Source organism: Aulonocara stuartgranti (genome assembly GCF_965226115.1).
Source record: "Aulonocara stuartgranti genome assembly, chromosome: 1".
Taxonomy (NCBI): domain Eukaryota; kingdom Metazoa; phylum Chordata; class Actinopteri; order Cichliformes; family Cichlidae; genus Aulonocara; species Aulonocara stuartgranti.
The window spans coordinates 34,216,781-34,241,340 of NC_138939.1; the positions used below are offsets into that span (position 1 = coordinate 34,216,781).

Genomic DNA, 24,560 nt, shown 5'->3' on the forward strand with positions numbered 1-24,560 from the left:
TTAGTCCAGTAATTAGGAAAAAAAGAGCATTCTAAGCATGTGCTGTACAAAAATATATGACAATATGAACGTTGTCATGTCAAGCTGTTAATTTAACTGTATCAAGTATGTAGCTAAATATTACAGCATATTACTGTAAAATGAATATACAGCAAGTGTCCTTAACTTCTGAGCTTCAGTCATCCATCAGTTTGTTTACTTCCAAATGTCTTTTAGCAGATACAAGGTCTGGTGACATTGGGAACAGTTTTGCTGAATGGCTTGATATATAGTTTACCCTACTGTTTGTGTGATCATGAAATGTAACTTTAGTTTCTTCTTCTTCTAAAAAAAAATTACAATTAAATGTCAGTAATAATGTAAAGAAAAATGTAAAAAAGCTAAAGCAGTTAGCCTTTGGGCCACTGTCATCCTGAGGAATGGTTCAGTATATCATAAGCCAAGCCCTGATTTTAGGATTTGCCTAAAACCCCAATCCCAACCTTATACAGGAATCATCTGGAAACCTGCACTCTGAGAGGTATGCAAACTGAGAGCTGAGAGCTATGTAAACTATGGTGCACTTTTTAGAGACAGTATATGGAACAGAGGCAAGTGAATGTTTCTGCATCAAGGCGTTAAACTCAGCCTTGCAAGACAGTAAAAACTAGAGCACATATCTGATGCATTTTAAAAAAAAGGGATGTGTTAAAAACGTACATTACTCTAGTTCCATAAAAATGACAGCCTATGCCTGAAGAGAGAGCGGCTTGTGAAAGTTGGAGATAGTAATGGTGGAGTGGTTGGCAGCAGATAGGAGGGGTTGATATAGAAGAGAGGAGGAGGAGGTGGTGGTGGTGGGGTCACAGTGGTTCTATTCAATCCCTAAGACAACACCACACAGAATGATAGACTCCTCTGAATTGTTTGTTGCTCATGGGCCATTCTCCCTGCTGTCTCCCTCAATGGCACCCTTAGCCGCACATGAGAGACTCTCACAGGTACCAGAAAGACTGTGTGTGTGTGTGTGTGTGTGTGTGTGTGTGTGTGTTTGAAGGGTGGGGTGGGATGGGGTGGTGGAGGTGGGGTTGTATTTTAGAGATAAAGCCTTCTAGTCCTATGGTTGATTGCTCCACTATAGACACTCACTCAGTGGCTCTGAAAGGCTCCCTCAGACGCCAGTGAATAAACTCTTACTCTTACGCATCCATACATCACCCCTCCCTCCACCTCTCCTCCACCCTTCTGTTCTGGCAGATCCACCCCCTCCACTCTCCCACTTTGAATTTTCCAGAGATTTGAGCACAACCCCTGAAACCGTCCTCCCTCCAAAAAGTTTCCACACTTCTCCAAGAAAAAGAGTCTTTTCTCCCGACCTTCTCATGCTTACAAATGTTCACGACTCTCACAAAGAGTCACAGCCGTTTGGAAAGTCATCATTTCCATATTGACCACTGCAAGCACAATGCTGCTATTTGGATATTCATTACTCATCAGGCATATCAAAAACTATTATGTTTTTAATCTCTGACATGTATATAGATGATATCAAATTAGGCCTTTGATAGTTGTGCTTGTTGGCATTCTGTTACCATCCACTTTATATTGCTCTTAGATTCATAACTAGCTTCAGATCGCTGATAACATGAAATAATCACACCAGGTAGGCAGCTCTATAGCCAGGCATCTTGGTTTGGCATTACCAGGAAATAGCTGTCATCTTCCTTCCTGTTGACCTTTGAGACAGATGTTGAAATGCTGATGTTGTACTGGCAAGCTAACCATTATCCTGCATCTCTACACTGAAAAAAATATGTTGTTGGATTTACTTAATTCAATGGTGGACATTTGTTGCACACAGATGTTTTGCTTTGGCAGCAACTTAAACAATTGAGTTAAATTAACACAATTTATTCATGTTCAATAAACCTGTGCAATTTGTGTTGATAAAATGTGACTTAAACATGTTTTGATGAAGTAATTTGAGCTCTTGGAATATTTTAATCCTTCACAATTTTTTCACTTTATCCCAACACCATTCAATAACTTTTACCCAATACTACTTGGTCACTTAAATACTACATGTTATCTTCAAATTACATTTTGCTATTATATTCTAGTATCAAATACACAATTTTCAAATGGAGGCCTTATAACAGATTGTATTGTTCTCTTCCAAGATGGTTGCTGGCATCCACCAGTAACCTTTAAAAACAAAATGTCTAATTTCACTGCATTGACAGTAGGTAAAGAATTAAACTGACATTACTCCTCCACTGAATCTATATAAATCAACAGTTAAATAATGTCAGTTCTTCCGTGTTCTCTGGAATCAATCACAGCAAAGAAATTAGACTGTTTCTTTTGAAAAATGTTACAGGACAATACAAAACATTCTATTTAAGGCCTCTGACGTCAAGATTCAGTTAAACAACAATTATAACTAAACAATTTGAGGAAATGTTAGTTTCCATTAACATTAAATTAGGTTACTGAATTGGCAAACACCTTCCTATTAACACCTCCCATTTTACCCCAATAACTAAAGAAATTAGCACTTGCAGGTCAAAACCTTTATTCAAGAGACGCAAAAATAACATTGATACAGTGACTGTCAAAAATTACAGCACTGATCATACTGTGACATCTTGGTTCAAAACAGCACACTTAGAAATATTCAACGTTCTTTACTTCAACTGAATGAAATTGAAAATACCATTTCACACGACCCATATGGGATATTTAGACTGTATAACTGTTCACGCTACATCTCTTCACTAGTAAAAGAAAGAAAAAATACAAACAGAAATTGAAAAATGCTGCCAAACAGACAAACAGAGAACTTGTACAGAGCAAAAGGAAAAACAAACAACAACAACAAAAACAGCTCGTCCTCATGGCAGTTGCAGAGTATATAAAAATGAACCCTGCGATCCGTTCCTGGAATTGAGCTTCAAAAATGCAGCAGAACAAGTGTGAGATTTAAATGTCCTCTCACCTAGAGCTGGTCACCTCACATGCATAACAGTGAGCTTCGTTACAGGAGCAGTTTTGTCTTAGTTGTGAGCTTTTCTTGAGAGCTGAGTTGCATCCAACTCCATTACCACCCTTTGAATCACCTCAAAAGTGTAGCAGAGTTGTGATGGGTAACTCATGTTGAAGGAATAAAAAAGGTCCAAACAGCATGGCTACTGCAAAGGTCACGTTATCCAGATCTTGAAGAACTACTATACCCTCGATGATGATGCCAACATCAGAAAAGTCATTGCCTGGTGCATCCTCTGGAGACAGATGTTCATTGTGGTTTTCTCAATCTGTGCAGTGGCCTCAGTCGTCCTGGTTAAACACAAAACATTTCTTTAAGATTCCTTTTTAAACTCATCTCTTTTGAATCTACCAGTTCTAATGTTAGAGTAATTTAAACCAATGCAAGCAACATAGTAAATAGCTATAGCCAAAGAGTGGCCTGCCATGCTGCCATTCATGGTCTAACAGAGTTTCTAAGAGAGGGTGAAAAACATAATAATTTCAAATGCTTTACATTAGTTTTTGTTAGAAAGACACCGGCCCATCAGAAATCCAGGTTATGTCACTCAGAAGATGTTAGAATTTAGACTTTCAGCCCCACAATTTGGTTAGCTGTTGGTCAGTTGGTCTTTTTTTTTTTCAAACAAAAGCTAATGTAAATATTGGGGGGATTTTCCTTTGTTCACTAGAATGACAAATTTAAAGTTTTTTCACACTGATGTGACCCCTAATACAGGGGTGGGGCCTCAAGGGCCGGCGGCCGAGTTCACTACCAGGCCTCATGTGAACTTCAAATTATTAAAGAGGACTACTGGTCCTAACCAGTCCAATGAGGATCAAGTGGATAACTAAATGCATTTTTAAATGTTGCAAAGCCACAATCTACTCATAAAACACTCACCATGAACTCCTGCACCAAGATGTTGCAATTGTCTTTCACACAGATGCGGAGCACTTTGATGAGACTCCCTTCGAGCATTAACGTCATCCTAAAGTATTATAACAAAGAAAACAGAGATTTGTGAACTTTTCAGTAGCACAGAAGAAAATGATCCCAGACAAAAACTCTTGACTTTTTAAACCAGTCAACATGCAACACCAGCATCTACAAAGCAATAGCAAAAGTTCCTGTTTGACATCAACTTTATGGATATATAGTTTCCAGAACATATATTTTTAAAAAAAGATAATTTTTTCTCAGTGGGCCAGTAAATGCATGACGAAAATTATGGCATCCTTTTAGTGGAATCAGTACTCACAGGTAATAGTTGACTGTTTCAATGGATGCAGCATAAAAATCTTTTACTGACCTAATGCAATACATATACACTTTGTAGTTAAAGAATTTTAAAGTTCTTACTGTCATCATGGCAGCTACATCCTTTAGCTTTGTGCACTGTTCCCCCGATCACTTTGCAAACACTTTCAGCAGACTGTCAGAGAGAAACTCAGCTCCGTCAGAAACCTTGACTGTAAAGGCATGGTTGGGATGCACTGGAATGCTGCATTTCATCTAAAATAACATTTTGAAATTTTGAAATAACAGCAGGCACTGTGCTTGGTTAATCAGTAATGTTTTGTTGAATAAAAACTGTGTTTCCAGATCTTATGGGATTAAAAAAATCCAAAGATGTTTGTTTCTGATTTGCAACCCAAGAACCCACAAGTTACAACCTCATTTTAGTTCAAGTGTGCATTAATGTGAGTCCAGTAATCACCTTTCTGACAATACATACAGGTATAAGTTAAACCTATGGCAGATTTTGGATTTCTCAGTTGTTTTAATAGGGTGGTCTATTTGTGTATGCATGCACCTAATAATTATACAAAACCTATTATAATTAAGTTACAGAAACCTTAAGCGAAAATAGAATATACTTTCTTACCATAACACCTTGAACCCACAATCCATCAGCTGACTCCTGGTGAAATGCAGAATAGAGGTCGTCTCTCAATGTGCAGCAAAAAAAAACAAAAACAAAAACAAAAGGACAGCAGGTGAGGGCAGGAGGGGTAGGGATGTAAGCTAGCATAATACCGCTGATGATATTAGCTAAAGCTGTTCAATGTCCAAAATCTCACTAACACCACGGTGCAGTAAATACACAATGTAACTGAAGAGTCAGTTGACAAATCTATTCACACAGAAAACCAAATTATGTTATGAGTGCCTCGTAATTAGGTTTAATGTGATATTACGGCTCTTGTGCCAAAGACAAATTCAAATGAAAAAGCGCCAATTCTTTGATAACAGATAAAACAGCAAATAAGCTAACGGCTCTTTTTTAGCATGTTACATGGCGACACTCTAGACGTTTAACTACATTTGGCTGAAATATGGTAAAAATTAATTCAAAAAATCAAGACATACCAAAAACGTAGAGTTGGCTGCTCGACTTGACTGAGATGGATGCCTTTTTTGAACCACGATCCAAAGCCCGCGAGATGAAATCACGCGTGGTTTCACGAGATTTAACGTTGCTATCTTATTGACTTACTTCACCTGAACATGATATGAACAATTTAATACACCCTTTCTGCATATCATGTAGTTTTTACACTATATAGTTACATTTATCTTTAAAACATGAGGTAATTGTGTTAAATACATGCAAGATGCTTACATAAATCCAAGAGATGGCCAGTCCCTTTTTTTCAGTGTAAAAGGCCCTAGTTAGCACTGTTGTGGTGTCTGTCAGCAGGTTCCTGGCTGCAGGAAGTATCACATTGACATTTACTGACACAGCAGGATTAGCTGGCTAATTTACCCCAACTGGTAGGTGGGAATTTACTTAATACATTAGTACGTTGTCAGATTTAAAAAAAAAAAAAAAATACTCTGCTAGTTAGTTGAGTAATGCTATAATCACTTGGTTATGGTTAAGAAAACTGTTGGTCATTTTTGTTAGCTCATCCATTTTCCTAAAGGAAGAGATCATGTTTGGGGGTTATATGCAAATTTGTGGAAAGACTGAATCCTTTTTTTCCTTCTTAAATTAACTGGTTCAAGCACGTAAAAGTGGATTTTCTATTCTCTATAAACTTATATCTTCAAATTCAGGTACTTGATCCTTTCAGGCTTCCATCTTTAGTCACAGTCCTTGTGGGCAGTTGCATTTGAACAGGTGTTACTTGCAAGCATGCATGCAAAAAGTCGATGTGGATATCAGCAGATGTACCGCATTTGGCAAAATGCAATTTGAAAACCATCAGCTATTATTGTATCTGCTTTTTTTATTAACTTTTAAATAATTTATCTGTAGTTGTAAATAATAACTCATGAAACAGCCTACATGAACCAGTATATATTAGTATATATTGACTTTTTTGGAGAAAAATGTTAATGATGATGATGGTTCAGCATTACTTCTAATAAAGTACACTTTCACTGCTGCTGAAAGAAATGCTATGGGATAAGGCATGAAATGTAATTATTATTATTATTATTGCTATTATTGTTTTGTATTCGGCAGAGTCAAATGGAAGAAAAGGTCAAATGGATAATTTTAACTACTGCTCAGTTCCCATGTAGCCATCTCTCAGGAGTGTAGAATGGTGCAGTGAAGATGAACAGGGAGTCAATGTGTCCTCAAAGACCTGGGCGGTGAGGCTTTCCACACACTGGTTTGATTGACACTGTCTATCACAGGCAATGAACTCTACTCTAGTTGTTTTGTTGTTTTTTTTAACTCCCCTCCCGCGCCCAGGTTTCACCAAGGCTAACTTTACAGTTATTTATACATTTTATTTGTTTGGCTGACACTTTATACAAACTTGCATTTCCCTACTTAAGCCCCTGACATCCCAGCTACTGTCATCTATTTACATTTTATAACCTTTATATGTAAAGCCCGGTGGCTTGGGGAGCTGATTGTTGCCTCCTTATGGTGCTGCTTGGTTTAAGCCATTCAAATTCAGCCTCGGTGCTGGAGGTGCAGGGCTTTGCATATTCCCGAGTCCTCAGAGACTTTAGCCCAGGCAGGCCTACCTTTGTCTGCACCTCAGCCTGTGCACCTCAGGGAGTTCTTTGCTCTGATCAGGCCTCCATTTAAACAAGTTAAACAAAAACAACATTTAATCCAACCAGGTTCCCTCAATCCAAGATTTATTTGCAAGCTGTTACCCTTCTGCTCCTGGTGCGATGGCAAATGTTAATTCCTTGGGTCATTGGATTGTTTCCTAAGCTGCACGTTTACCACTAAAGAATGTAAAAGAAAATCCAGTTTACCTGCTTTTTAAATTTTAACACCAAATTTTGTGCTTTAAGAGTAATATTTCCAAATTGATAATAAGGATTGTATTCATTTCCTTTTTTCTTTTCTGAAAGCACACCAACTGTCCGGCTGTCTTTTTTCCCCCTCTCACAGTTATTTTTCTCTTGAATGACACATTCAAGCACTTCAAAATCTTCTTTTACAATAGATCTAATATTGGCTGCCCTTCAGCCCTCTCCTTTGCTTCTTGTTTCAATCGTCTCATACACTTGTGAGGAAGTATGGCTAAATTAGTCTGCTTAGAGAGAGGAGAATTGCCTTAATTAAAACTTCATCCTCCAAATGTCCAAATCCCCGCGCTCTGCTTTATTCTTCTCCTCTCATACTCTTTCCCCCTCCACAGCCGCGTCTCACCAAGCAGACAGAAGGGGGACATCGTTGACTCGCACTCCAAGCCTTTCACTTATTTACCAGCCTCAATTGAAATCCCCCCCACATTAGATACAATGACCTTGCAAATTAAAGGAATGACTGTCCAGATTAAATCAAGCTAGGCAGCTCCATGCCAGAAGCTCAGCTCTCAGTCTGAGCTTAGCCTGCTCTCGTCTCATTGCCCCCCTCCTTCGAACTCTTCAGTCTCCCTCATAAGCAAGAGGTGAGCGGAGAAAGTGAATGGAGTTTTTTTTCCTTTGGTCCTTGAGATGCTACTTCTTGCTAATTAACTGGTGCTCTTTGTCATCTCCTCTGTGAGTATGGAGGACATAGGAAAGACTGAATAGTTTCTCTCAACTGGCCTTTGCAACTGTCTCTTGCTCTCTTCATTCTGCTGTCATTGTCTGATGTTGCAACAGTGAATGAATTGATTGTGCTTTTATTAATTAGTTTTTTGCACACTATTGGTGCCATTGTCATTGGTAGCTTGTGAAATGTTTGGAAGGAATCGGTTTCTTACTGTGAAAATTTTTGTGCTGTCTGGTCATTAAAAATAAATTTCAAAGTGTGTGTGTATGTGTGTGTGTGTGTGTGTGTGTGTGTGTGTAGTCTCTTTGCATGTGAATAGAGCTGTGATCCTTGGACTCAGGAGATGGCCTATCATAGCCTGTCATCTTTAATCCTTGAATTATTGTCCCCAGTTCAATGAATGGTGTAAAATTGGAACATATGTGTCATTATTCTGTAAATCTTTCATTATATTGTGATTGCCAGTCAGTTGTTTTATCCCAGCCTGTTTTCACAGGCCATCGCTCACAAGCTGCAAATGTCTCACGCAGCAGTCATCATTTGCAAATAATGTCTTTTCTTCTTTTCATCAAACATGCAGAAAATTCAGTTTCTCGGATTCCATGAATTATCACTGCCGCTCTGATTCAAGGAGTTGCATGAGTATAAAACTATGCATCTGCTTCTAACAACAAATGGTAGCTATAATTTCCCATCCATGTGCTTGGATCTTGGATATAATTGGAGATCAGGCTGGGCTGGACTTTTTGGACACACGTCGTAAAGCTAACGCGACTGGATTCCCCGACTGTGACACTGAGATTTGCTGCTCCCTTGATCAATTATTCTTGCCTTGTCTCACTGTATCAACCCTATAGTAAAAAGTCTGTAAAGATCCATCAAACTGTAGACATAAAGACAAGACAGTGGGAAAATGTTCAAGGACACAGTGGTCATGGATAATAGCTGGAATCACACTCTGCCTCATGAAAACCAATTAGAACAACTGAAGCTATAATCTGTGCCTGTGTGGAGCAGGGCAAACAATAGGTCACTCTCTGTTTTTATGTCTTCTGTGCTGCCTAAACATGAAGATGAGTTGTAAGAGCAGGTCGAGTTCCTTGCATCCTTGACCTATTGCGTAGTTTTGAAAGGGTGGCATCTCTTCTTCAAGCTTTACCTCAAGAGATTTTTGAAGGCAAGTGAAAGTTTCACATTCCTCCTCTGCAATTTGTTTTCTTTGGAGTGGACTCTCTCTCTGTCCATTGTTCTCTTCTTGACCTCAAGCGTCTTATTGTTTGGGACTGCAGAGCAGAGGTCACTCTGCAATAGGTGACCCTTCCCCCTGCTGCCTTCATTCCACTATTGTACAAGAGTGTAAGACGTACAAGAGGTCTCTAGGAAGACTCTTCAACTAAAGATAATATACAAAGTACTCTGAGATATACCTCAATACAGCTTTGAACAACTTGAAATAGGAGATGAATGGAAATGTCGAAGATTCAGAGGAATCGCAACAAAGCCAGAGACTTCAGCAGTCTCCCATAATGTTTGCAAAAGCTTTAAGAAATAAGGAGCTCTACCTCATCTCTGTTTAACTCCGCATCCTAGTCGTGAGTTTAAACAATGCAATTCTGACAAATCGATGTGAGAATTGCATAAAACAAAAAACTTGAATCTGGGTATATTGTGCACTAAGTTGAAACAGCTTAGAGCTCAACATAGCTGCTAAACCTGAAGAAAGAGGAAGAGTGAAGAAGAAAGGAGATTTTGAAAGGAACTGAAGAGTGATGGTTTGGTGAACTGACAAGCAGAAAAGAGGAGTTAAAGAACTACGGAGCAGAGGTCAGCTCACCTAGAGCCTATTAGATTCCCCCATAATGCAGTGATGGGATAAATTATCAGTCACACTGAGAATAAGAACCAGCACAGGCCAGTGGTTCCAAATGGCTGCATATGACTTTGAGATGCAAGACTTTGACTGCTCCAGGACTCAGACTGAGGTGCAGGGGGTCCGCTGTGTGGAAAGTCAGAAAGACCACATTACTCCCAACTGTTATACCTAAAGACCCTGACTGCCCCGATGGTCATCATGCCTCACAGAGTTTCAACAGGCTAAATGGACCGACGGGAGGTTCACATCCGGGTTGAAGGGAACTGCAGCTCCCTTGTTAGCAAACCACCACCTCATATCATGTCCCACAGAACCATGCGGTTCAAATATCAACATAATGATATGTGATATACTTTGAATATTAACCAGTGTAAACTAGACATTGGATAATATTGTACAGTATGGTAGGTACCGTTACAAATGGTCTTGTTTTGGCAGTACAGAATAAGAAAGAAACAATAATACTGACACATATTTGGCTCCAAGTTTGTGTTGCAACTAAATGTTGCTAAAGTCCTCAGTTAGTATTTTTCATATTGTTTATTTTTGACTTAATAGATTCTGTTCATTACAAGCTCTCAGATGTGACATTTTAACTTTGTTTCCCAGTGAACAGTTAAAAACCCAAAGATGAATGAAAAAAAGAATGAAATAAAAGGAGCAACCAGCTTTAAATGACTTAAATATAGCTTAAATTTAGCTAGCTTGCTTGCTTAGCAAATGCCATCCCATCATTCCACTTTAATATATGCCACTTTTGTGGTAATCTATAAATAATGAATAAATTTCTCTTAAAAAAAGGAATGGAGATTTTTTGATCGGTTGTTCATTTGTTCATTAGCAGATACGAGGCCTAGTTAGCAGCTAGCAACATCTGCCAAAGTAGCGACAACCCTAATAATGCAAAACTTTATGGCTTAATAATCTGAATTGTTGAGTTGTATAAAATGAGTTGGGGTTTTTTTAATATATATTTTGGCTAGTATTTGAGATTATTTCCACTGTAAGGTCTGACATTTCAGTAGCCTACAGGGAATATACAGAGGCTGTTTTTAAAGCTAGCCTCAATTGGCCTTTGGAGAAAGATTGGTTTTATTTTGTTTTTCATTCATTTTTCAAGAATTCCACTTAGTCAATACTCTCAAATAAATCCTGAAAGTGAACATTTTAACAATTTAATCATATAAATTGAGCTTAAGAATGGGGACAAAGCAGTGTATTTTTAAAAATGATAATCGTGGGCTAAACAACACCAGCCCAGGCAATGAGAAAAAAGAGCATTTCGGTACCATTATTGACTTTAACAGAAAATTTAAATAAATAAATAAATAGAACAGTGTTTCAGGCAAAAATAACTGAATGTTAAGATCTTTGTACATTTTCTTTAGAATGACAATAAATAGACAATAAAACCTTTGGTTCTGACAATGTTTTTCTCTCAATGTAAAAGAAGATAAGTGGAAAATGCTAAATGTTCTGTTGTTTTCTTGTTGATCTTCGATTAATCATGAGGCCAAGTACAAGAACCGTGTCAGCCTTGTTTATGCAAGGCTCAGCTCGACACACACCCACAGACACACACAGTATTACATGCAAACACACTTGTGCAGCAGGAGCAGTAGCAGCACTGAAAAGATCACTGGTTTCCCCCTGTTATGCAAATGCATCAAAACGCTTGAGTGAGAATTATATATGAATCCAATGAGGCTTTTTCTCTCTTTTAGAAATGCTTAGCCACAAGTACTGAGAGCCCTCAATGGCAAGCGTCCGCTTCACTCCCCGGCCATGCGTATTATTCAGCTTGACGAGACGCAAACTGACATAAGCACCCAGGCTCACTTTCACTCACTGGCAATCCGATTATATGGCCAACACGGCATCAATGCTACAGGGCCAACAGGCAGTGAAGTCCGTCAAGCATCCCCTCCTCCACCCAAGCTCCTTCTTTCCCCATTCATAGCACCTTCTTCAACTGCCCTGTGCAGCTACCCCTCCCAAACACACTCTCACACACACTTCTTGAGGCCTCCGGCCTTAGTAAACAACAAACTTCCAGGAAAGAGTTTTCAACTGACAAATTTAAACCCGATCAAAACTTTGTTGGAAAGATGGGGGGGGGGGGAATAATTAATTAAAACTCTGAAAACTCTTCCACCTTCCATTCTGTCTGAATAGTTGCTTTTTGTTTATTTCAAGCTTTCTTGTTGTGCACATTGCTGGAAAACATGCAAGCAAGCATTTGGTTTTATTTTAATTGTGTCAAGCTTGTTCTCGTGCAGCTCTGCAGAGCACAAAGACAGCATTAGGCAGCTGCATTCAGTATCCTTCTGAGCCCTGTCTAGTGCCTGTTCATTCCATAATAATCAGATATTAGCAGCTATATCTATATCAGACAAGTTCTGCAGGTCGGGCTGACCAGGAGAGTCACCACTAATGTCACCATGGGTCTCCTAAGCTAAACCGGTCTTGACAACCACACAACCCGGCCTTCTTTTCCGTGCTGTGCAATGACGCTTGGGTCCTTAGACAGGGCACTCGTTGAAGCAGTGGGTGTTTACATGACGCTACCCCAAAAGACTGCCAGGTGCTCGGGAGGGGGTGGTGGAGTGGAGTCTCCTCTCATAAATCGCCCCAAATCCGTGAAACTAATGTCGAGATGAGATTAAACATGCACAGAGATACATTTGCAATTGATTAGCACTGAGCCACTGTGACAAATTGTATATAATTTTGAGAGAGTGTGTATGACCCTTTGTGTGCGTGTTTCCAATATCAGCACCAGATTATTGAGAAAACTAAAGAGGTTAGTTAAACAACAATTATTTAAAACCAGATCAAATGAAGTGTCTAAATACCAGGTGATTTTGTTTGTTTGTTTGTTTTTTATTTAAATGTTTTGGAGTCTTTTTTTTTTTTTACCAGGAGCCAGCACTAAAATATTTCAGACATGATGTAATTGCAGTAACTTCAGGTAGAGTTTAATAACCCAGTCAAGGATGTTCCACCTGCCTGACTATCCCTTCTAAAACAGGGATTTCAAGCACTACTATGTTTCCTCTGCACCCCTCTGTTTTGTCTGGTATTAATGAGCAATTAACTTTGCATACAAGGTCACGGACAATGGTATTGGTTGTCAGATTATGCTAATGCTGTTGGCAGTGGCTCCACTGAAAGAGGACAGGGAATCCCTGTGAATAGAGAGGGTTCTGGCCTTTCTCCAAGATCAGAAAATGATATGCAAACTGTACCAACATGCGTTTTAAAAGGATTAGGACACCACTCGACATCCATACCAACAACTGCTAATAAATGAACAGCAAAAAGGGGAGGCAAGTGTCCCCCGTCTGGCCCGAAAAGAGCCATTCTGCTTGGAAACTTTATGCGGCTGAGAGCAGAACTTGCAATTTAAAGTTTGGATGGTTGCTGTGAAATTGATGTTCTTAAGGATTGTGATTTGATAAGATGTAACTTTGGGGTTGTGAAGATGAGATCAAAAAAATTCTAACAAAAGGCCAAACTAAAAGAATTCAGTGTGTGGCGAAGCAAACAAAAAAGGGAGCCTGGGGTGAAACTAAGAAGTTGAACTCCCATGACCAAGTGAGAGGGAACAGGTGCAGCTAGAGTTCATACAGAGCGCTTTGTGTCCTGATATGGCTCCCGTCCATTTGGGGAAGAAGGAGGGGCCCATGTTTAATACAAAGTTAATATCAATTTAATGCTTGTCACTGTTCTTCTGAATCTTGTGGCATCGCTAATTCGCTCAGTGTTGAGCGGGGCTTTTGCACCGCCTGCACCAGATGCCACAGGGACCTTCAGTGCTGCAGCGAGCGGTGAGGTGAAGCCGCGGGCAAAACACCCCAAGTGGGAGCTGCTGCTGAGGTGAAGCCCGGTCACAAACTGAATCCATTGAAATAGATGTTTGGTTAACTTCACATGGCAGGAGCAAAGACCCATTTCAGCTTCATCTGAAACCTGTACACACTGGGACATTTTAAGAACTGTATGGGCTAAAGGCCGGAGTCATCTGACAAACGATATACAGCGAGGGCACAAGCACTCACAAACTTCAACAAGTAGTACCAAAATCATTAAAAATTGGAGGGGATGGGGGGCATGAAGATTATCATAAATTATTTTAATGTTATCAAAGAAAGATGAGTTTAAGGCTTCTTTTTAGTAATTGCTTTATAGAAGCTGTAATTTACCATGATCTCACTGAAGTAGTTGATTACAATAAATGTACGTACCACTAGATCATTTCATATTGAAAATGCAAAGAATATCCTATTTAATTTTTTATCTTCTATTTGCTTCCACTGGCTTGTCTACTTTCCTGCATACTTGTTTCTTTTAATAAAATTGGATTTACTGTATGAATACTTCCACACTGGCAAGTAAAAAAAGACTCAGTTTTTTTGTTTGTTTGTTTGTTTGTTTGTTTTTTAGATTATTAGTGTAGCACACCATCATGTGAATTGTAGTTTGTAATCAGCCAAAACTAGTTTCTCCTTTTTCTATTGCAAGTATAATAAGTGATGCAAACGTGATCCAAAAAAGAAATGATCTGTTTCCAGATTTTTATTTTTACCTGTTTATTTTTTCATGCATGTGAAAATAAATGTAAAAAAAATCTTCTGGAGCTATGTAGTGTTTGAGGACTCATATTTTGGACACCCAACACAAAAAGTACGGAACTTACATTTCAAGTTTACCCTTTTCCCTTAACTAAAGCCTAGTTTTATTTCAGAGTGCACCATTTTTTGTATTTAAATGTTAGTGGGTAACGAGTTTGGCGTTGTATTCAAATGGAAAATATCGAGTACAAATATGTAAAATGTGCAAAATTAGGCTTTTCTTTAACATAATGAAACAAACTGCGTCATTTTTCTCGTAAATTTGAATTTTGCAGTATGTAGAGCTACAAATTGTTAAACTTTCGACGTGCAGATTTTTATTTATTTATCAGTTTTGTTGTAATGATTCAAAGCTAAACAGTGTTGCTAAAACCACACTGAAATCGGCACAACAGAAGTTGTCGGGATGGATGTGTTAACTCAGAGAAAGCGTTTAACGGAGTCAACAGACCCTGATGGAGGTGGATGCCGGCTAAACGGCTGCAGGGTGGAGATGGATGGACTGGTGGCCGGTGTCATAAACCAGGCAGCAACCAGTCAGCACAATCTGTTCGTCCCGGTTAAGTGAAAAGACGGGGAGTTCCCTTTCCTCGATGCGCCCACGTCACTGATAAATAATGAGGGAATAATAAACAGTCAACCACCTGTCGGACCCGCAGCACAATAGGACGGCCCATAGAGAGCCTCTCATGCATGGGTAACATATTTACTCAGCCCCTTTCACTTAACGAAGCAGAAAGAGAGCCAAGATAATGGTTAAGTTCATCTATTTGGTAAACTGGCATGGCCCAGCCGGGAAAAAAAACTATAACACTCTTAGGAAAAGTGTTTAATGTAATCAGTATAGCTGGGAGTGTAAATGAATTGCATCTCCTGCAGCTGCCACTCTGTAATGGTAATCCCTATACAGACAGGCCTATCAAAGGCTATCAGGATATTCTGAGTACTATAAATAATACTGGCAATATGAATAATATTGCTATGTCAAACTGACGCATTAAAAACTAAACGGTAAACACCACCGCGGATCCACACTTTCGCAGTGATTTATAAAACACTTCTGGGCTTGTACTACAGAGTATCACGTGGTGCCGCCTAAACTTTAACTTGTATCTGAATCCCTGCGGGATGATTGTATAAAAGTGATGGACTGCATCGTGCTCTGACAGAGGGAGGGAGGGAGGGTCGTTAGTGTTAATGTTTGAGAGATGCGCTATTAATGGCTTTTAATTCAGCCGCAGCCAGCTGTTTTTACTCGGCCTGGTAAAGGAGCGGGGACGTGGCAAGCTTGCAAAGCTCGTAGAAATTAGTCTCGGTCAGCCAGAGAAGCCTATGCTTCCTGCTAACCATCTGCTTACCGCTCACAAAAGAAGGATTTCGGGCGGCCAAGTAAAGGAATATAGGCTCATAAAAAAGCTTTGAAGGTCTCGTTACTTAGCGGAGGTGTAGCTGCCGGGACGGAGCGCTGTGTTAACGCCTGTTTGTGAGTCCTGCGCTCGTGAATAACGCAGACGCACCTCTTACAAGCGCTGACTCTCTTTAAAGGATCATTTCACGGAGGCGTTCCCTTTTAATTATCGGAATTGTGGCCACTTTATATTAGACTGACGTAGAAGTGCTAATCATGATCTGAGCTGATCCCAAATGAAGCTTAGCTTCATACAAAATTTGCAACTCAGAGAAGGGAAGGAAGGCTGATTTTTAATTATGTCAGATTTTAACTCGCTCTTCCACTTAACAGTGAACCTATTTTCTTCAAAAACAAAAACAAACTAAAATATGGTCTAAAGAGTGTAACTACTCTATTTTTTAGTTGTTTTTTTTTTTTTTTTTTTTTTAAGGAGACTGAAAAATTGCACACAATGAGTTTCATATCTGTAAATGAAAATAATCAGTGTGATCGAAATTAATTTTTGGTAAAGAAACGTAATTAAGGCCTAAAATGCGCCGAGCGTTGTACTCTTGAGCTCAAAGAAAAGATATAAACGAAAAAAACATCTGGGGCTAAATTACATATTTTAATAAAATCAAGTTGTAGCTTTTGTTTACATTTTAAAGCCACATATTTCCTCCAGATTGGTTTTATTTTAATTGTTTGTTTGTTTTTTAATTGGGTTTAATACTGGCAACAATTGGGATCCCCCCCCCCCCCCTCCCTCTTTGAGTCTGAAACGCATTTTCGCCTGATTGCGCTGCTTTAACGGGTTTTCTGGGGGGGGGGGGGGAAGGCTGACAGAACACGACTATCAGGCTCCAAGTCGCTTTAATAAGAGTTTTATATGGGGTTTCAGTGTCCGCTCATATGAATGCGTTTTAAATCAAATCACAGATGCACTTTTATTCAGCCAGTTAAAATAGCAGAACAAAACCGTCTTTAGAAATAAGGCTTTTTTTCTTTCTTTTTTTTTATTCCACTGGGCTTTTTCTGAAGGCGAGAGAAGGAAGGGGAGAAAGGCCGAGGGGCGCCTCCTCCGCAGCTGAGGGTGACAGTTAGTTCATGGTTAACAGGATCATGAGCGCACGGCTCAGGCCGCACACTTCTACTCTGCGCACAGCCGCAGCTCAGTGCGCAATGAATGAAGCCTGTGCAAAAAAGAGTGATATTTAACACATCTGTTAAAGCGTTTTGATAGCAGAAATCCGTTTAAGACATTATTCCATGACGAGGGCCAGATTGAGTGTTGAGAATCCTATGAAACCCTAAAAGTGATTTACATCTGAGATGCAGCCCATGTCTGCAACTGATGTAGAAGGTGTAGGTTTAACAACAAAAACAGACTGCAGTTTATTCTAATAATGACAGCCAAATAGAAATCTCACCTGATTTCTTTTAAAAGAAATCCACCCCAAGATTTTTATTTTTTGCATAACTGACAATAGATTAAAATAATAACTAAGCTTTTCTTTAACGCTCCCCTTCTACTTAAAGAAGGGGAGCGTTAAAGCTAAAAGGGAATGATATCTTTTTAAGCAGTCATTAAATCTCCCAATATAATACCTGAATACAAAGATTGCTCTTTAATTAGGGCGCTTGGCTCTGCCAAACAAAACAAACTGAAAGGAAAGTAGCCAACATGCAAAATTGATGACTGAGCCTCCTTTGTGGTCCCCACATTGTGTGATACTTGCTTATGAAGTCTAATACAATCATAAATTGCGTCCTCCGGCCAATCAGCGGCCCGGGAGATGCTGCATGAAAGCGACCCATGTGGAGAACTTTGTTGAGCACCATTGTTGAGGCTGTCAGCCCTGAGTGGAGGGCCGAGGGGGGGCAGGCTACTATAAAACTTCTCTCCCCAGAGTGAGGAAACCAGAGGAGTTAGCAACCGTTCACAAGACTGATTCTCTCCCAGCTGACACAAGGAGTATTTGAATTTTTCTTAAAGCCGGGACCATGATGATCCCAAGCGTTATTGCGCCTCCTGCCTTCTACCCCGGGCTGTACCGGCCCGCTGCGGCTCTCCCGCTCCACCAGACCCTGCCGTCGGCCTTCCAGACCCACTCCAGCTTCTTGGTGGAGGATCTGCTGCGGATAAGCCGTCCCGCCGCCTTTATAAACCGGACTGTCCCGTCAGCGAGCGCCTCCGTGACAACAGCCACCACCACCGTGTCCACCGGCGGCGCGCTGGAGCGCACGGTAGCGGTGGGTACGGGGACGCGCGAATCGTGCTCACCTAAAACATCGGTGCCGAACAGCAAGGATCCGAGTTTTCTCAAGTTTGGAGTGAACGCCATCCTCGCACCCTCACCAAAGACTGGTGAGTAGACACTACAGCGTCGCTCTGCTTTCTCCTTACGCGCATGCGTTTGATTTAGAGCCACTTTTTTCTTTTCTAAATGAAGGAATGATTTTAACATGCTCTGCTCTTCAACAGCGTCCTTACCCCCTGCAGTCCACAGTCTGAACACCAAGACCTTCCCCGTCCCCTGCTTTGACGCAACCTTTCACCCCATATTCAGGGCGCCTTATTTACCAGGTAGGCGCAACATTTGGTTTTTTTACTCGCTTCTTCCTTATCTACGACTCTCTTTGGCCTTTAGAGTCGTGTCTGTACTAATTGCATTTAAATGTAAAACACTTTCACCCCCTCCTGTCATATATTTTAACCAAAACAGAAGCAGTAAGGGAAACAAACAACCAGAAAAGAAGAAATCACTGTCTCATTAATGGGGACCGCTGGCTCTGGCCTCTGCGTGGACCCACACACCCACCCCCTAATTAACCAATTATCCCAAATCGTCACGCTCTAAATTTGAGGCGGGGTGGCGAGTTATAGTCCCCCTTGCTTCCCATTGGGGGGCGTTTTGGTATTTCCCCGGCACCGCGTTTTCCCACAGCGTCCGGGGGGCCAGCGGGCCACTGTGGCGGGCAACAAAGCCCTCACCACCGTGACCAATTTGGTCAGCTCCCACCGGGTGAACCACCCACACACCCCGGAGAGTGACTTTTACCAGTCGGACCAAAGGCGTGAACCAGTCATGCACTAATTTCCCTATTAGGCGCTATTGAGAGTTTTCAATATTCTCACAAGACCACATAGCGCGTCGTTGTTCTTGGTGCTACTGCGAGCGCGGGGCAGCTGCAGTCAGGGGGAGTCCAGGCAGTAGTGTGCGGACAGGAACACCGTCCTTCGCCGGGAGAGGGGATTTTCAAATAACGCCAACGTTAAAAAAAAAAAAAAAATCCCAGTTGTGCTCGAATTGGAGCAGTCGGGGGAAAGTTTTCTGCATGCTGGGCGACTCATAGGATAGGTTACCGCTGACCTCAAATCCCCACTCTGTCTGTGCCTTAAACGTTTCTCTTTTCTCCGAGCGGGCCAATCATCGACTTGAGATAAAGAATAATCTCTTAGAAAAGTCTATAAAGTCGCTAGTCTTTCATTCAGACAAATCATAATAGAGATGGAGTCTTTTCATGGGCTCAGCTGAATGCCTCAACAAAACAACTCCAGCGTCCTGAATAGCTTTTCGTGTTCATTTAATGAAAATGATTTGAGGGCACGAAAAAAAGCACCATTCCCCTCCACTCTTCACTCCCCCATCCAAGCATCAGTATTCTGGTATGCAGTTGTGTTTAGTTTGAAAGTGTAAATCTCCTTTTGTTGCGATAATATATGGCCTTCGCCGCCTGTCCAGAGTCTTTTCACCGTTAGTTCATTACTACACAATTACCGTTCACGGTTTATTAACTCCTCTATCCGCCCTCACAGGGTTCCTTAAAGGATATGCTACCTCTTTACCATACCAATGCGGTTGGGGACCGGCCAATGTGCTAATTAGTCACCTCGTGCCATTTCACTCAGGACGCATAAGCACTGCACAGTTCCAAAAGGGAAACTTCAAATAATAATCCATTGAAAGCTGGTCCTAACGCAGAATCGTTATATTCATGCGGCCATGTCATGGTCTCATGTCCAGGCAGTTTTAAGTACAGCAATTCGGTACATTTGTGGCATGGTGGTTGTCTTTAATGACGGAAAACGATGCTAATTGCTTCCACTTAATTTTCTGTTTTGTTTTTCCTGCACTGTAGCATCTTCATCCGTTGTTCCAATCCCGGGGACTTTTTCGTGGCCCTTGGCAGCCAGAGGAAAACCCCGGAGAGGGATGCTGAGGAGGGCGGTGTTCTCCGACGTGCAGCGCAAAGCCTTGGAGAAAATGTTTCAGAAACAGAAATACATCAGCAAGCCCGACAGGAAGAAGCTGGCATCTAAACTTGGCCTAAAAGACTCGCAGGTAAAACTCGCAAGTGCTCAAAATGTTCAGTACGCCGTGCGTAAAAACCAGTTCCGTAATCCTCTAGCGACTAACCCATTATCGACAAACAACTTTACCCACTTATGATTTTCTCCTTCTTGCAGGTAAAAATTTGGTTTCAGAACCGACGGATGAAATGGAGAAATTCCAAGGAACGAGAGCTGCTGTCTTCCGGTGGATGCCGCGAGCAGACGCTGCCCACCAAAGCCAACCCGCACCCGGACCTCAGCGATGTGGGCAAGAAGTCCTCAGCCGAAGAGGAAGAGGAGGAAGAAAAGGAGTTCGGAACAGAGAGAATGAGGGCGGCAGGTTCCACCATCTCCTCTCCCTCCCTCTCCAGTAAGCACTCGGATTTCTCGGAGTCAGATGAAGAGGAGATAACAGTATCTTAATTTATTTTGAAAAGCGAGTATAGAGTTATAACCCATGATCTGTTTTTATGAGACTGTGACCAGATTAGAAGGAAACTGCCGCTGTGACAAACCATCAACGTCGCCGTTCAAACAAGTTGCACCCATGTTTGTGGCTTCATCAGTGCATGCGCACTGGACAGGATCTGCTACTGAGACACAGTTTGTTGTTTTGCACAGCTTTGTTGAATTGTACAGTATTTTGTACAAGTTCGTATGGAAGTTTTATGCCAAGAATATTGCGTTACTGTACATTGACATGAATAGAGTTGTTTATTGAAAAATGTAGCCATTTTGTTAATTTATACCAATTTGTTTAATAACTATGTTGTATTATGTGCTGTATATATGTTTATTTCACCTTTTGTACAAAAATCAAATAAAACTAAACAATTCCAAGTCACATGTGTGTGCAGTTTTAAGATAACAGTTTGACCATTCAATCATAAATAATTATTAATTTTATTGAAACACAATAACTTAAGACTAGTACAGTGATATCAAATTTAATTCTCTGAGCCCTGGACAAACCAGTGATGAGAAACTGCACCAATCTGCTCTGATGTAAAGAGACTGTACACAAAATACTCCTTTTCAAGTACTGTAACAAATTGTCTAGAAAAAGGTCATCAAAATGCTGCACAATAATAAACTATTTACAAAATTATGTTACATGTAAAAAAAAAAAAAAAGTACATTGCTAAGAAGGCTAAACATTCATTGAGTTTGTGAGTAATAAATCAACAGACGAGTCAAACGCTTGATAGACATCCACACCTCTCAGAGTGGGTTTACACACGCAAACAGAATTAAGTCTCTTTGTGCTTACGAGGACAGTAGCAGGAGAGGCCTTATGAAATACACAGACACACTTAATGGACAAAGAACGTTGGCCACAAATCTGTAAAGTCTTCACATATCTGGTTCCAAGCTGTACATCTCGAGGCAGTGCTGAAAACAAACACGCATGCGGCTTTTGGCTTCCATTTGGAGATCAGAATGAATGTTGCATAGGATAGGTGAGAAAAACATGGAAAGTCGCGCTGGACTCCATGACCCCAGCTTTAAGCACCCCTCCCAGAAGGCAGGCTGGGAGGCTTAAAACAAAAGTATGATATTCGTAATTCTTTAAGCTACTGAAATAATGGCAAACCACTTTTCATTATCATTCAACCACAAGTACTTTTATCTCACCTCTGATTAATTATATTAATATAAACAAAGCAGCATATGCACTAGTTTTCCATAATTAGCTCAATATGTAGTTATGACAGTTTTGTTCATCACAAATCACATAAAAACAGACAATAAGTGTGGCAGAAGCACAGTTCAACGATGTGGATGAGGTATAAAAAAAAATTAAAGACTTTTTCTTAAAGTTCCCCTCACCCGATCAACCATCAATAAGTTAAGTTCGGGTATTGAGCACCACAACACATCCGAATCTTTTTCTTGATAGTGGTCCAAATATTTACACCATCTTCTCAGTTCACACATGCATACAAAAGCACTACTTCTCTTTCATGTGTATTCAATCATGCGGCATTGGTGAATAATATGATGAGAGGTCAGCATCACTCCTCGACAACCGCAGTCACTCGAGGTGAGAGTCGACTCAGAGCCCTGTCAAGTTTACAGCCATTTAGAGGAATAAAGAATCCGCTAATGCACGTAGAAAATAGTAAGGCATTGTTTGTTAGAATTCAGTCCAGCACCAAAAGGGTTCTGTGCTACAACCGCCTGCTTGGGGCTAATGTGCATGGAGATCTCAAATGTTTACTAAGGGGGTTGAAGCATGAGCTCACAGACTTGCACGGTGAAGTTGTAACACAGCTAGAGGAGAAGAATGCCTCAAAAAGGACAAATCTAGCTGTGGTGGATGATAACTTCCCATTAAGTGCCCTTTCCATTTAAAAATCTTTTTGTGAGAACTTTAAAGGGATTCTGTAAAAGAGATTTTCATCTGTGCAGTTTTTTAAAAGTTACTTTACAGATGCTGTGGATTAAAAAAAGAAACAAAAAGCTTTTCTCAGGAAGTAAGTGTTTATATTTGTCTCTTTAGCCAGTAAAACCTACATGTTATCCTTCTAGATTTACTGGAATAATAATTTCTCAGCTATAATGCCATATTATAACCTCTGTGGACCTTAAAGAAAAAGTGCAATATAATAAAATACCAAAACAAAGTGTAAGTAGGTTTTGTGATAAGAACTTTTGATTCAACTAACTAAGCTTGCCTTCATAAGGTTCTTTCTTAAAACACGGTGTAGACAAAGCTTTGCTACAGTATTTGCTTACTTCTCTGGTACCATATAGAAAGCCATCAGTTCCCATCCTTCATGTCCACAAACACGCTCGGCTATGGCAGGTAGGAACTCATCGCTTAGTTGGTTTTAATGGACACGTGTCCTTCGATGGACTCTTTTTTTTGTCTTTGCTAGTTTGGGATGGACAACTAATGAACTCTCTGAGAAGTCTGTTGGAGTGAGATCAGGCATGCTATGAGACTGAACATTCACTTTGGCTCGATTCATCCTCCAGTGATCACACAGGCAACTTCAGCAATGGAAGAGGAGGAGGAGCAAGAAAGTGGCTGGCTGTTCCTCCATCCATTCAACCCACAGCAGCATATATGTTTTCAGAAGGCTGAAGTACAGGGTTCACTCACGCTCCAGAGCTGAGGGCCTGTATCACCATCTGCAGGCAGCTCTGGCACACTACAGCTTGGCAGGACCCGTAGTGTCTTAGCCTGGTGTCCTTGGACCGATGCTGCAGCCTTGTGGAGGATGGAGGACTCCTGGCTGGTGTTTTAAGTACACTGATGGCTGGTGATGATGGTAATGATGAAGCCTCGCCAACAGCAACAGGCTGCGTGCTTTTCTTCTGTCTGTCTGGAATACATGTCAGGCTCCAGAGAGAGGAGCCACGGGCCACAGTGGTGAAGGGAAAAAAACACAAAAAACAGGACAAACAGCGCAGTGCAGTAGAAACTTCTGTTGCCCGTTTACTGAAATGCAATTTCACTTTTTTTTCTTTCCTTTTTTAAAGTATTTGGGTTACCTGCACCCAAATTAAGGTGGCTGGATTTTGTAGCATGAAATTCAACCCTCAAACGGAAGTTCTCACACTGAGAAAATTTTTTTTAAAGTGATGCCGGTGTTGCCTTCAGATAGCATCACAAGGTCGACTCCAGCGATGAGTCCAGGATGTCATCCTGGTGGCTGTTGCTGTTGGAGTCGCTGTCGTAGCTCTGTGGGCTCGACGAGGTCGCTGCCTCCTTCAGACGCATCAACATGTTCATCTGTCGGCACAACTAAGTGTCAGTTCGACTGAGCTTTATGCACGAAGCAGTTTCTTTCACACACAGGTTATAGTAGACACTGTGCATTTGGTTTAAATGGTTTAAATGCTCAGAACAGAAACAGGCATCACAGTCTGCTCTTTACTCACCAGTGGGTCTGCGTCACTGTCACTCTGTGGCGGCTCTTTTCTGACTCCTTCTCTCGGGGCTGAGTAGCCATCAAACCCGACATCCTCTGGCCGGAGCTGCAGCAGCGGGGGCCAGTCACCTGGAGGGGGGGTTGCTGACCACGGGTAGGTGTCAATAACCCAGGCAGCTGGGTCTTCCCATGCAGCTCTGCGGCCATACAGCTACAGAGAGAGACGAACATCAGAACTGTGACCCAGAGAAGCTTCGAGGTGGACAAAGAATTTAGGACAACAGTTTTGAAAAACAAGTTTGTTGCTGAGGTTCAGGTTTATGAGTAATAACTAAAAGTTACAGCAGACAAGAGTGAAAGCTGGAACATATGTGAACAGAAATGAAAGAAGACACAGCTTCTGATTCTTTGATGAAATGGGAAAAATGTGAAAGAGAAGAATGGTAATATGTTTAATAACTCTACAAACAAAAACTAAGCCCAAC

The 24,560-nt window shown here is 40.9% G+C and overlaps 2 protein-coding genes and 1 long non-coding RNA gene across 6 annotated transcripts in view; 1 reads left to right on the forward strand and 2 right to left on the reverse strand.

Annotated features, from left to right (window-relative positions):
- Positions 1-3,689: 3,689 nt before the first annotated feature.
- On the reverse strand, positions 3,690-5,658 carry LOC309710491. 3 transcript variants are annotated; one of them, XR_014277723.1, is made up of 5 exons: positions 5,631-5,658; positions 5,378-5,509; positions 4,893-4,956; positions 4,367-4,519; positions 3,690-3,995 (listed from the first exon to the last, which is right to left on the reverse strand). It is a non-coding gene; the product is annotated as an uncharacterized lncRNA (long non-coding RNA). The 3 variants fall into 3 exon arrangements; XR_014277724.1 differs by lacking the exon at positions 5,631-5,658 and having other exon boundaries at positions 5,378-5,623; XR_014277725.1 differs by lacking the exons at positions 5,378-5,509; positions 5,631-5,658 and having other exon boundaries at positions 4,893-5,359.
- Positions 5,659-17,442: 11,784 nt separating this feature from the next.
- On the forward strand, positions 17,443-21,388 carry dbx1a (developing brain homeobox 1a). The gene is made up of 4 exons (XM_082535710.1): positions 17,443-18,226; positions 18,344-18,445; positions 20,002-20,204; positions 20,330-21,388. The coding sequence occupies exons 1-4, from the start codon at positions 17,863-17,865 to the stop codon at positions 20,615-20,617; spliced, it is 957 nt and encodes a 318-aa protein (XP_082391836.1). The 5' UTR covers positions 17,443-17,862; the 3' UTR covers positions 20,618-21,388.
- nav2a (neuron navigator 2a) overlaps positions 21,079-24,560 on the reverse strand; it is a 214,727-nt gene continuing 211,245 nt past the window's right edge. For both annotated transcript variants that reach the window (XM_082535136.1, XM_082535135.1), the window contains 2 exons: positions 24,086-24,286; positions 21,079-23,936 (listed from right to left, as the gene is read on the reverse strand). In XM_082535136.1, the coding sequence (XP_082391262.1) occupies positions 23,811-23,936; positions 24,086-24,286 (327 nt within the window). In that variant the 3' untranslated portion in view covers positions 21,079-23,810. The remainder of the gene's footprint in view (positions 23,937-24,085; positions 24,287-24,560) is intronic.

What these genes read in the sequence shown, in the direction of transcription:
- dbx1a (XM_082535710.1), top strand. Translation starts at nt 17,863, where the DNA reads ATGATGATCCCAAGCGTTATTGCGCCTCCTGCCTTCTACCCCGGGCTG. An exon ending in CAGGGCGCCTTATTTACCAG is followed by an intron (nt 18,446 to 20,001) that starts GTAGGCGCAACA and finishes CCTGCACTGTAG; the next exon opens with CATCTTCATCCGTTGTTCCA. An exon ending in TTGGCCTAAAAGACTCGCAG is followed by an intron (nt 20,205 to 20,329) that starts GTAAAACTCGCA and finishes TCCTTCTTGCAG; the next exon opens with GTAAAAATTTGGTTTCAGAA.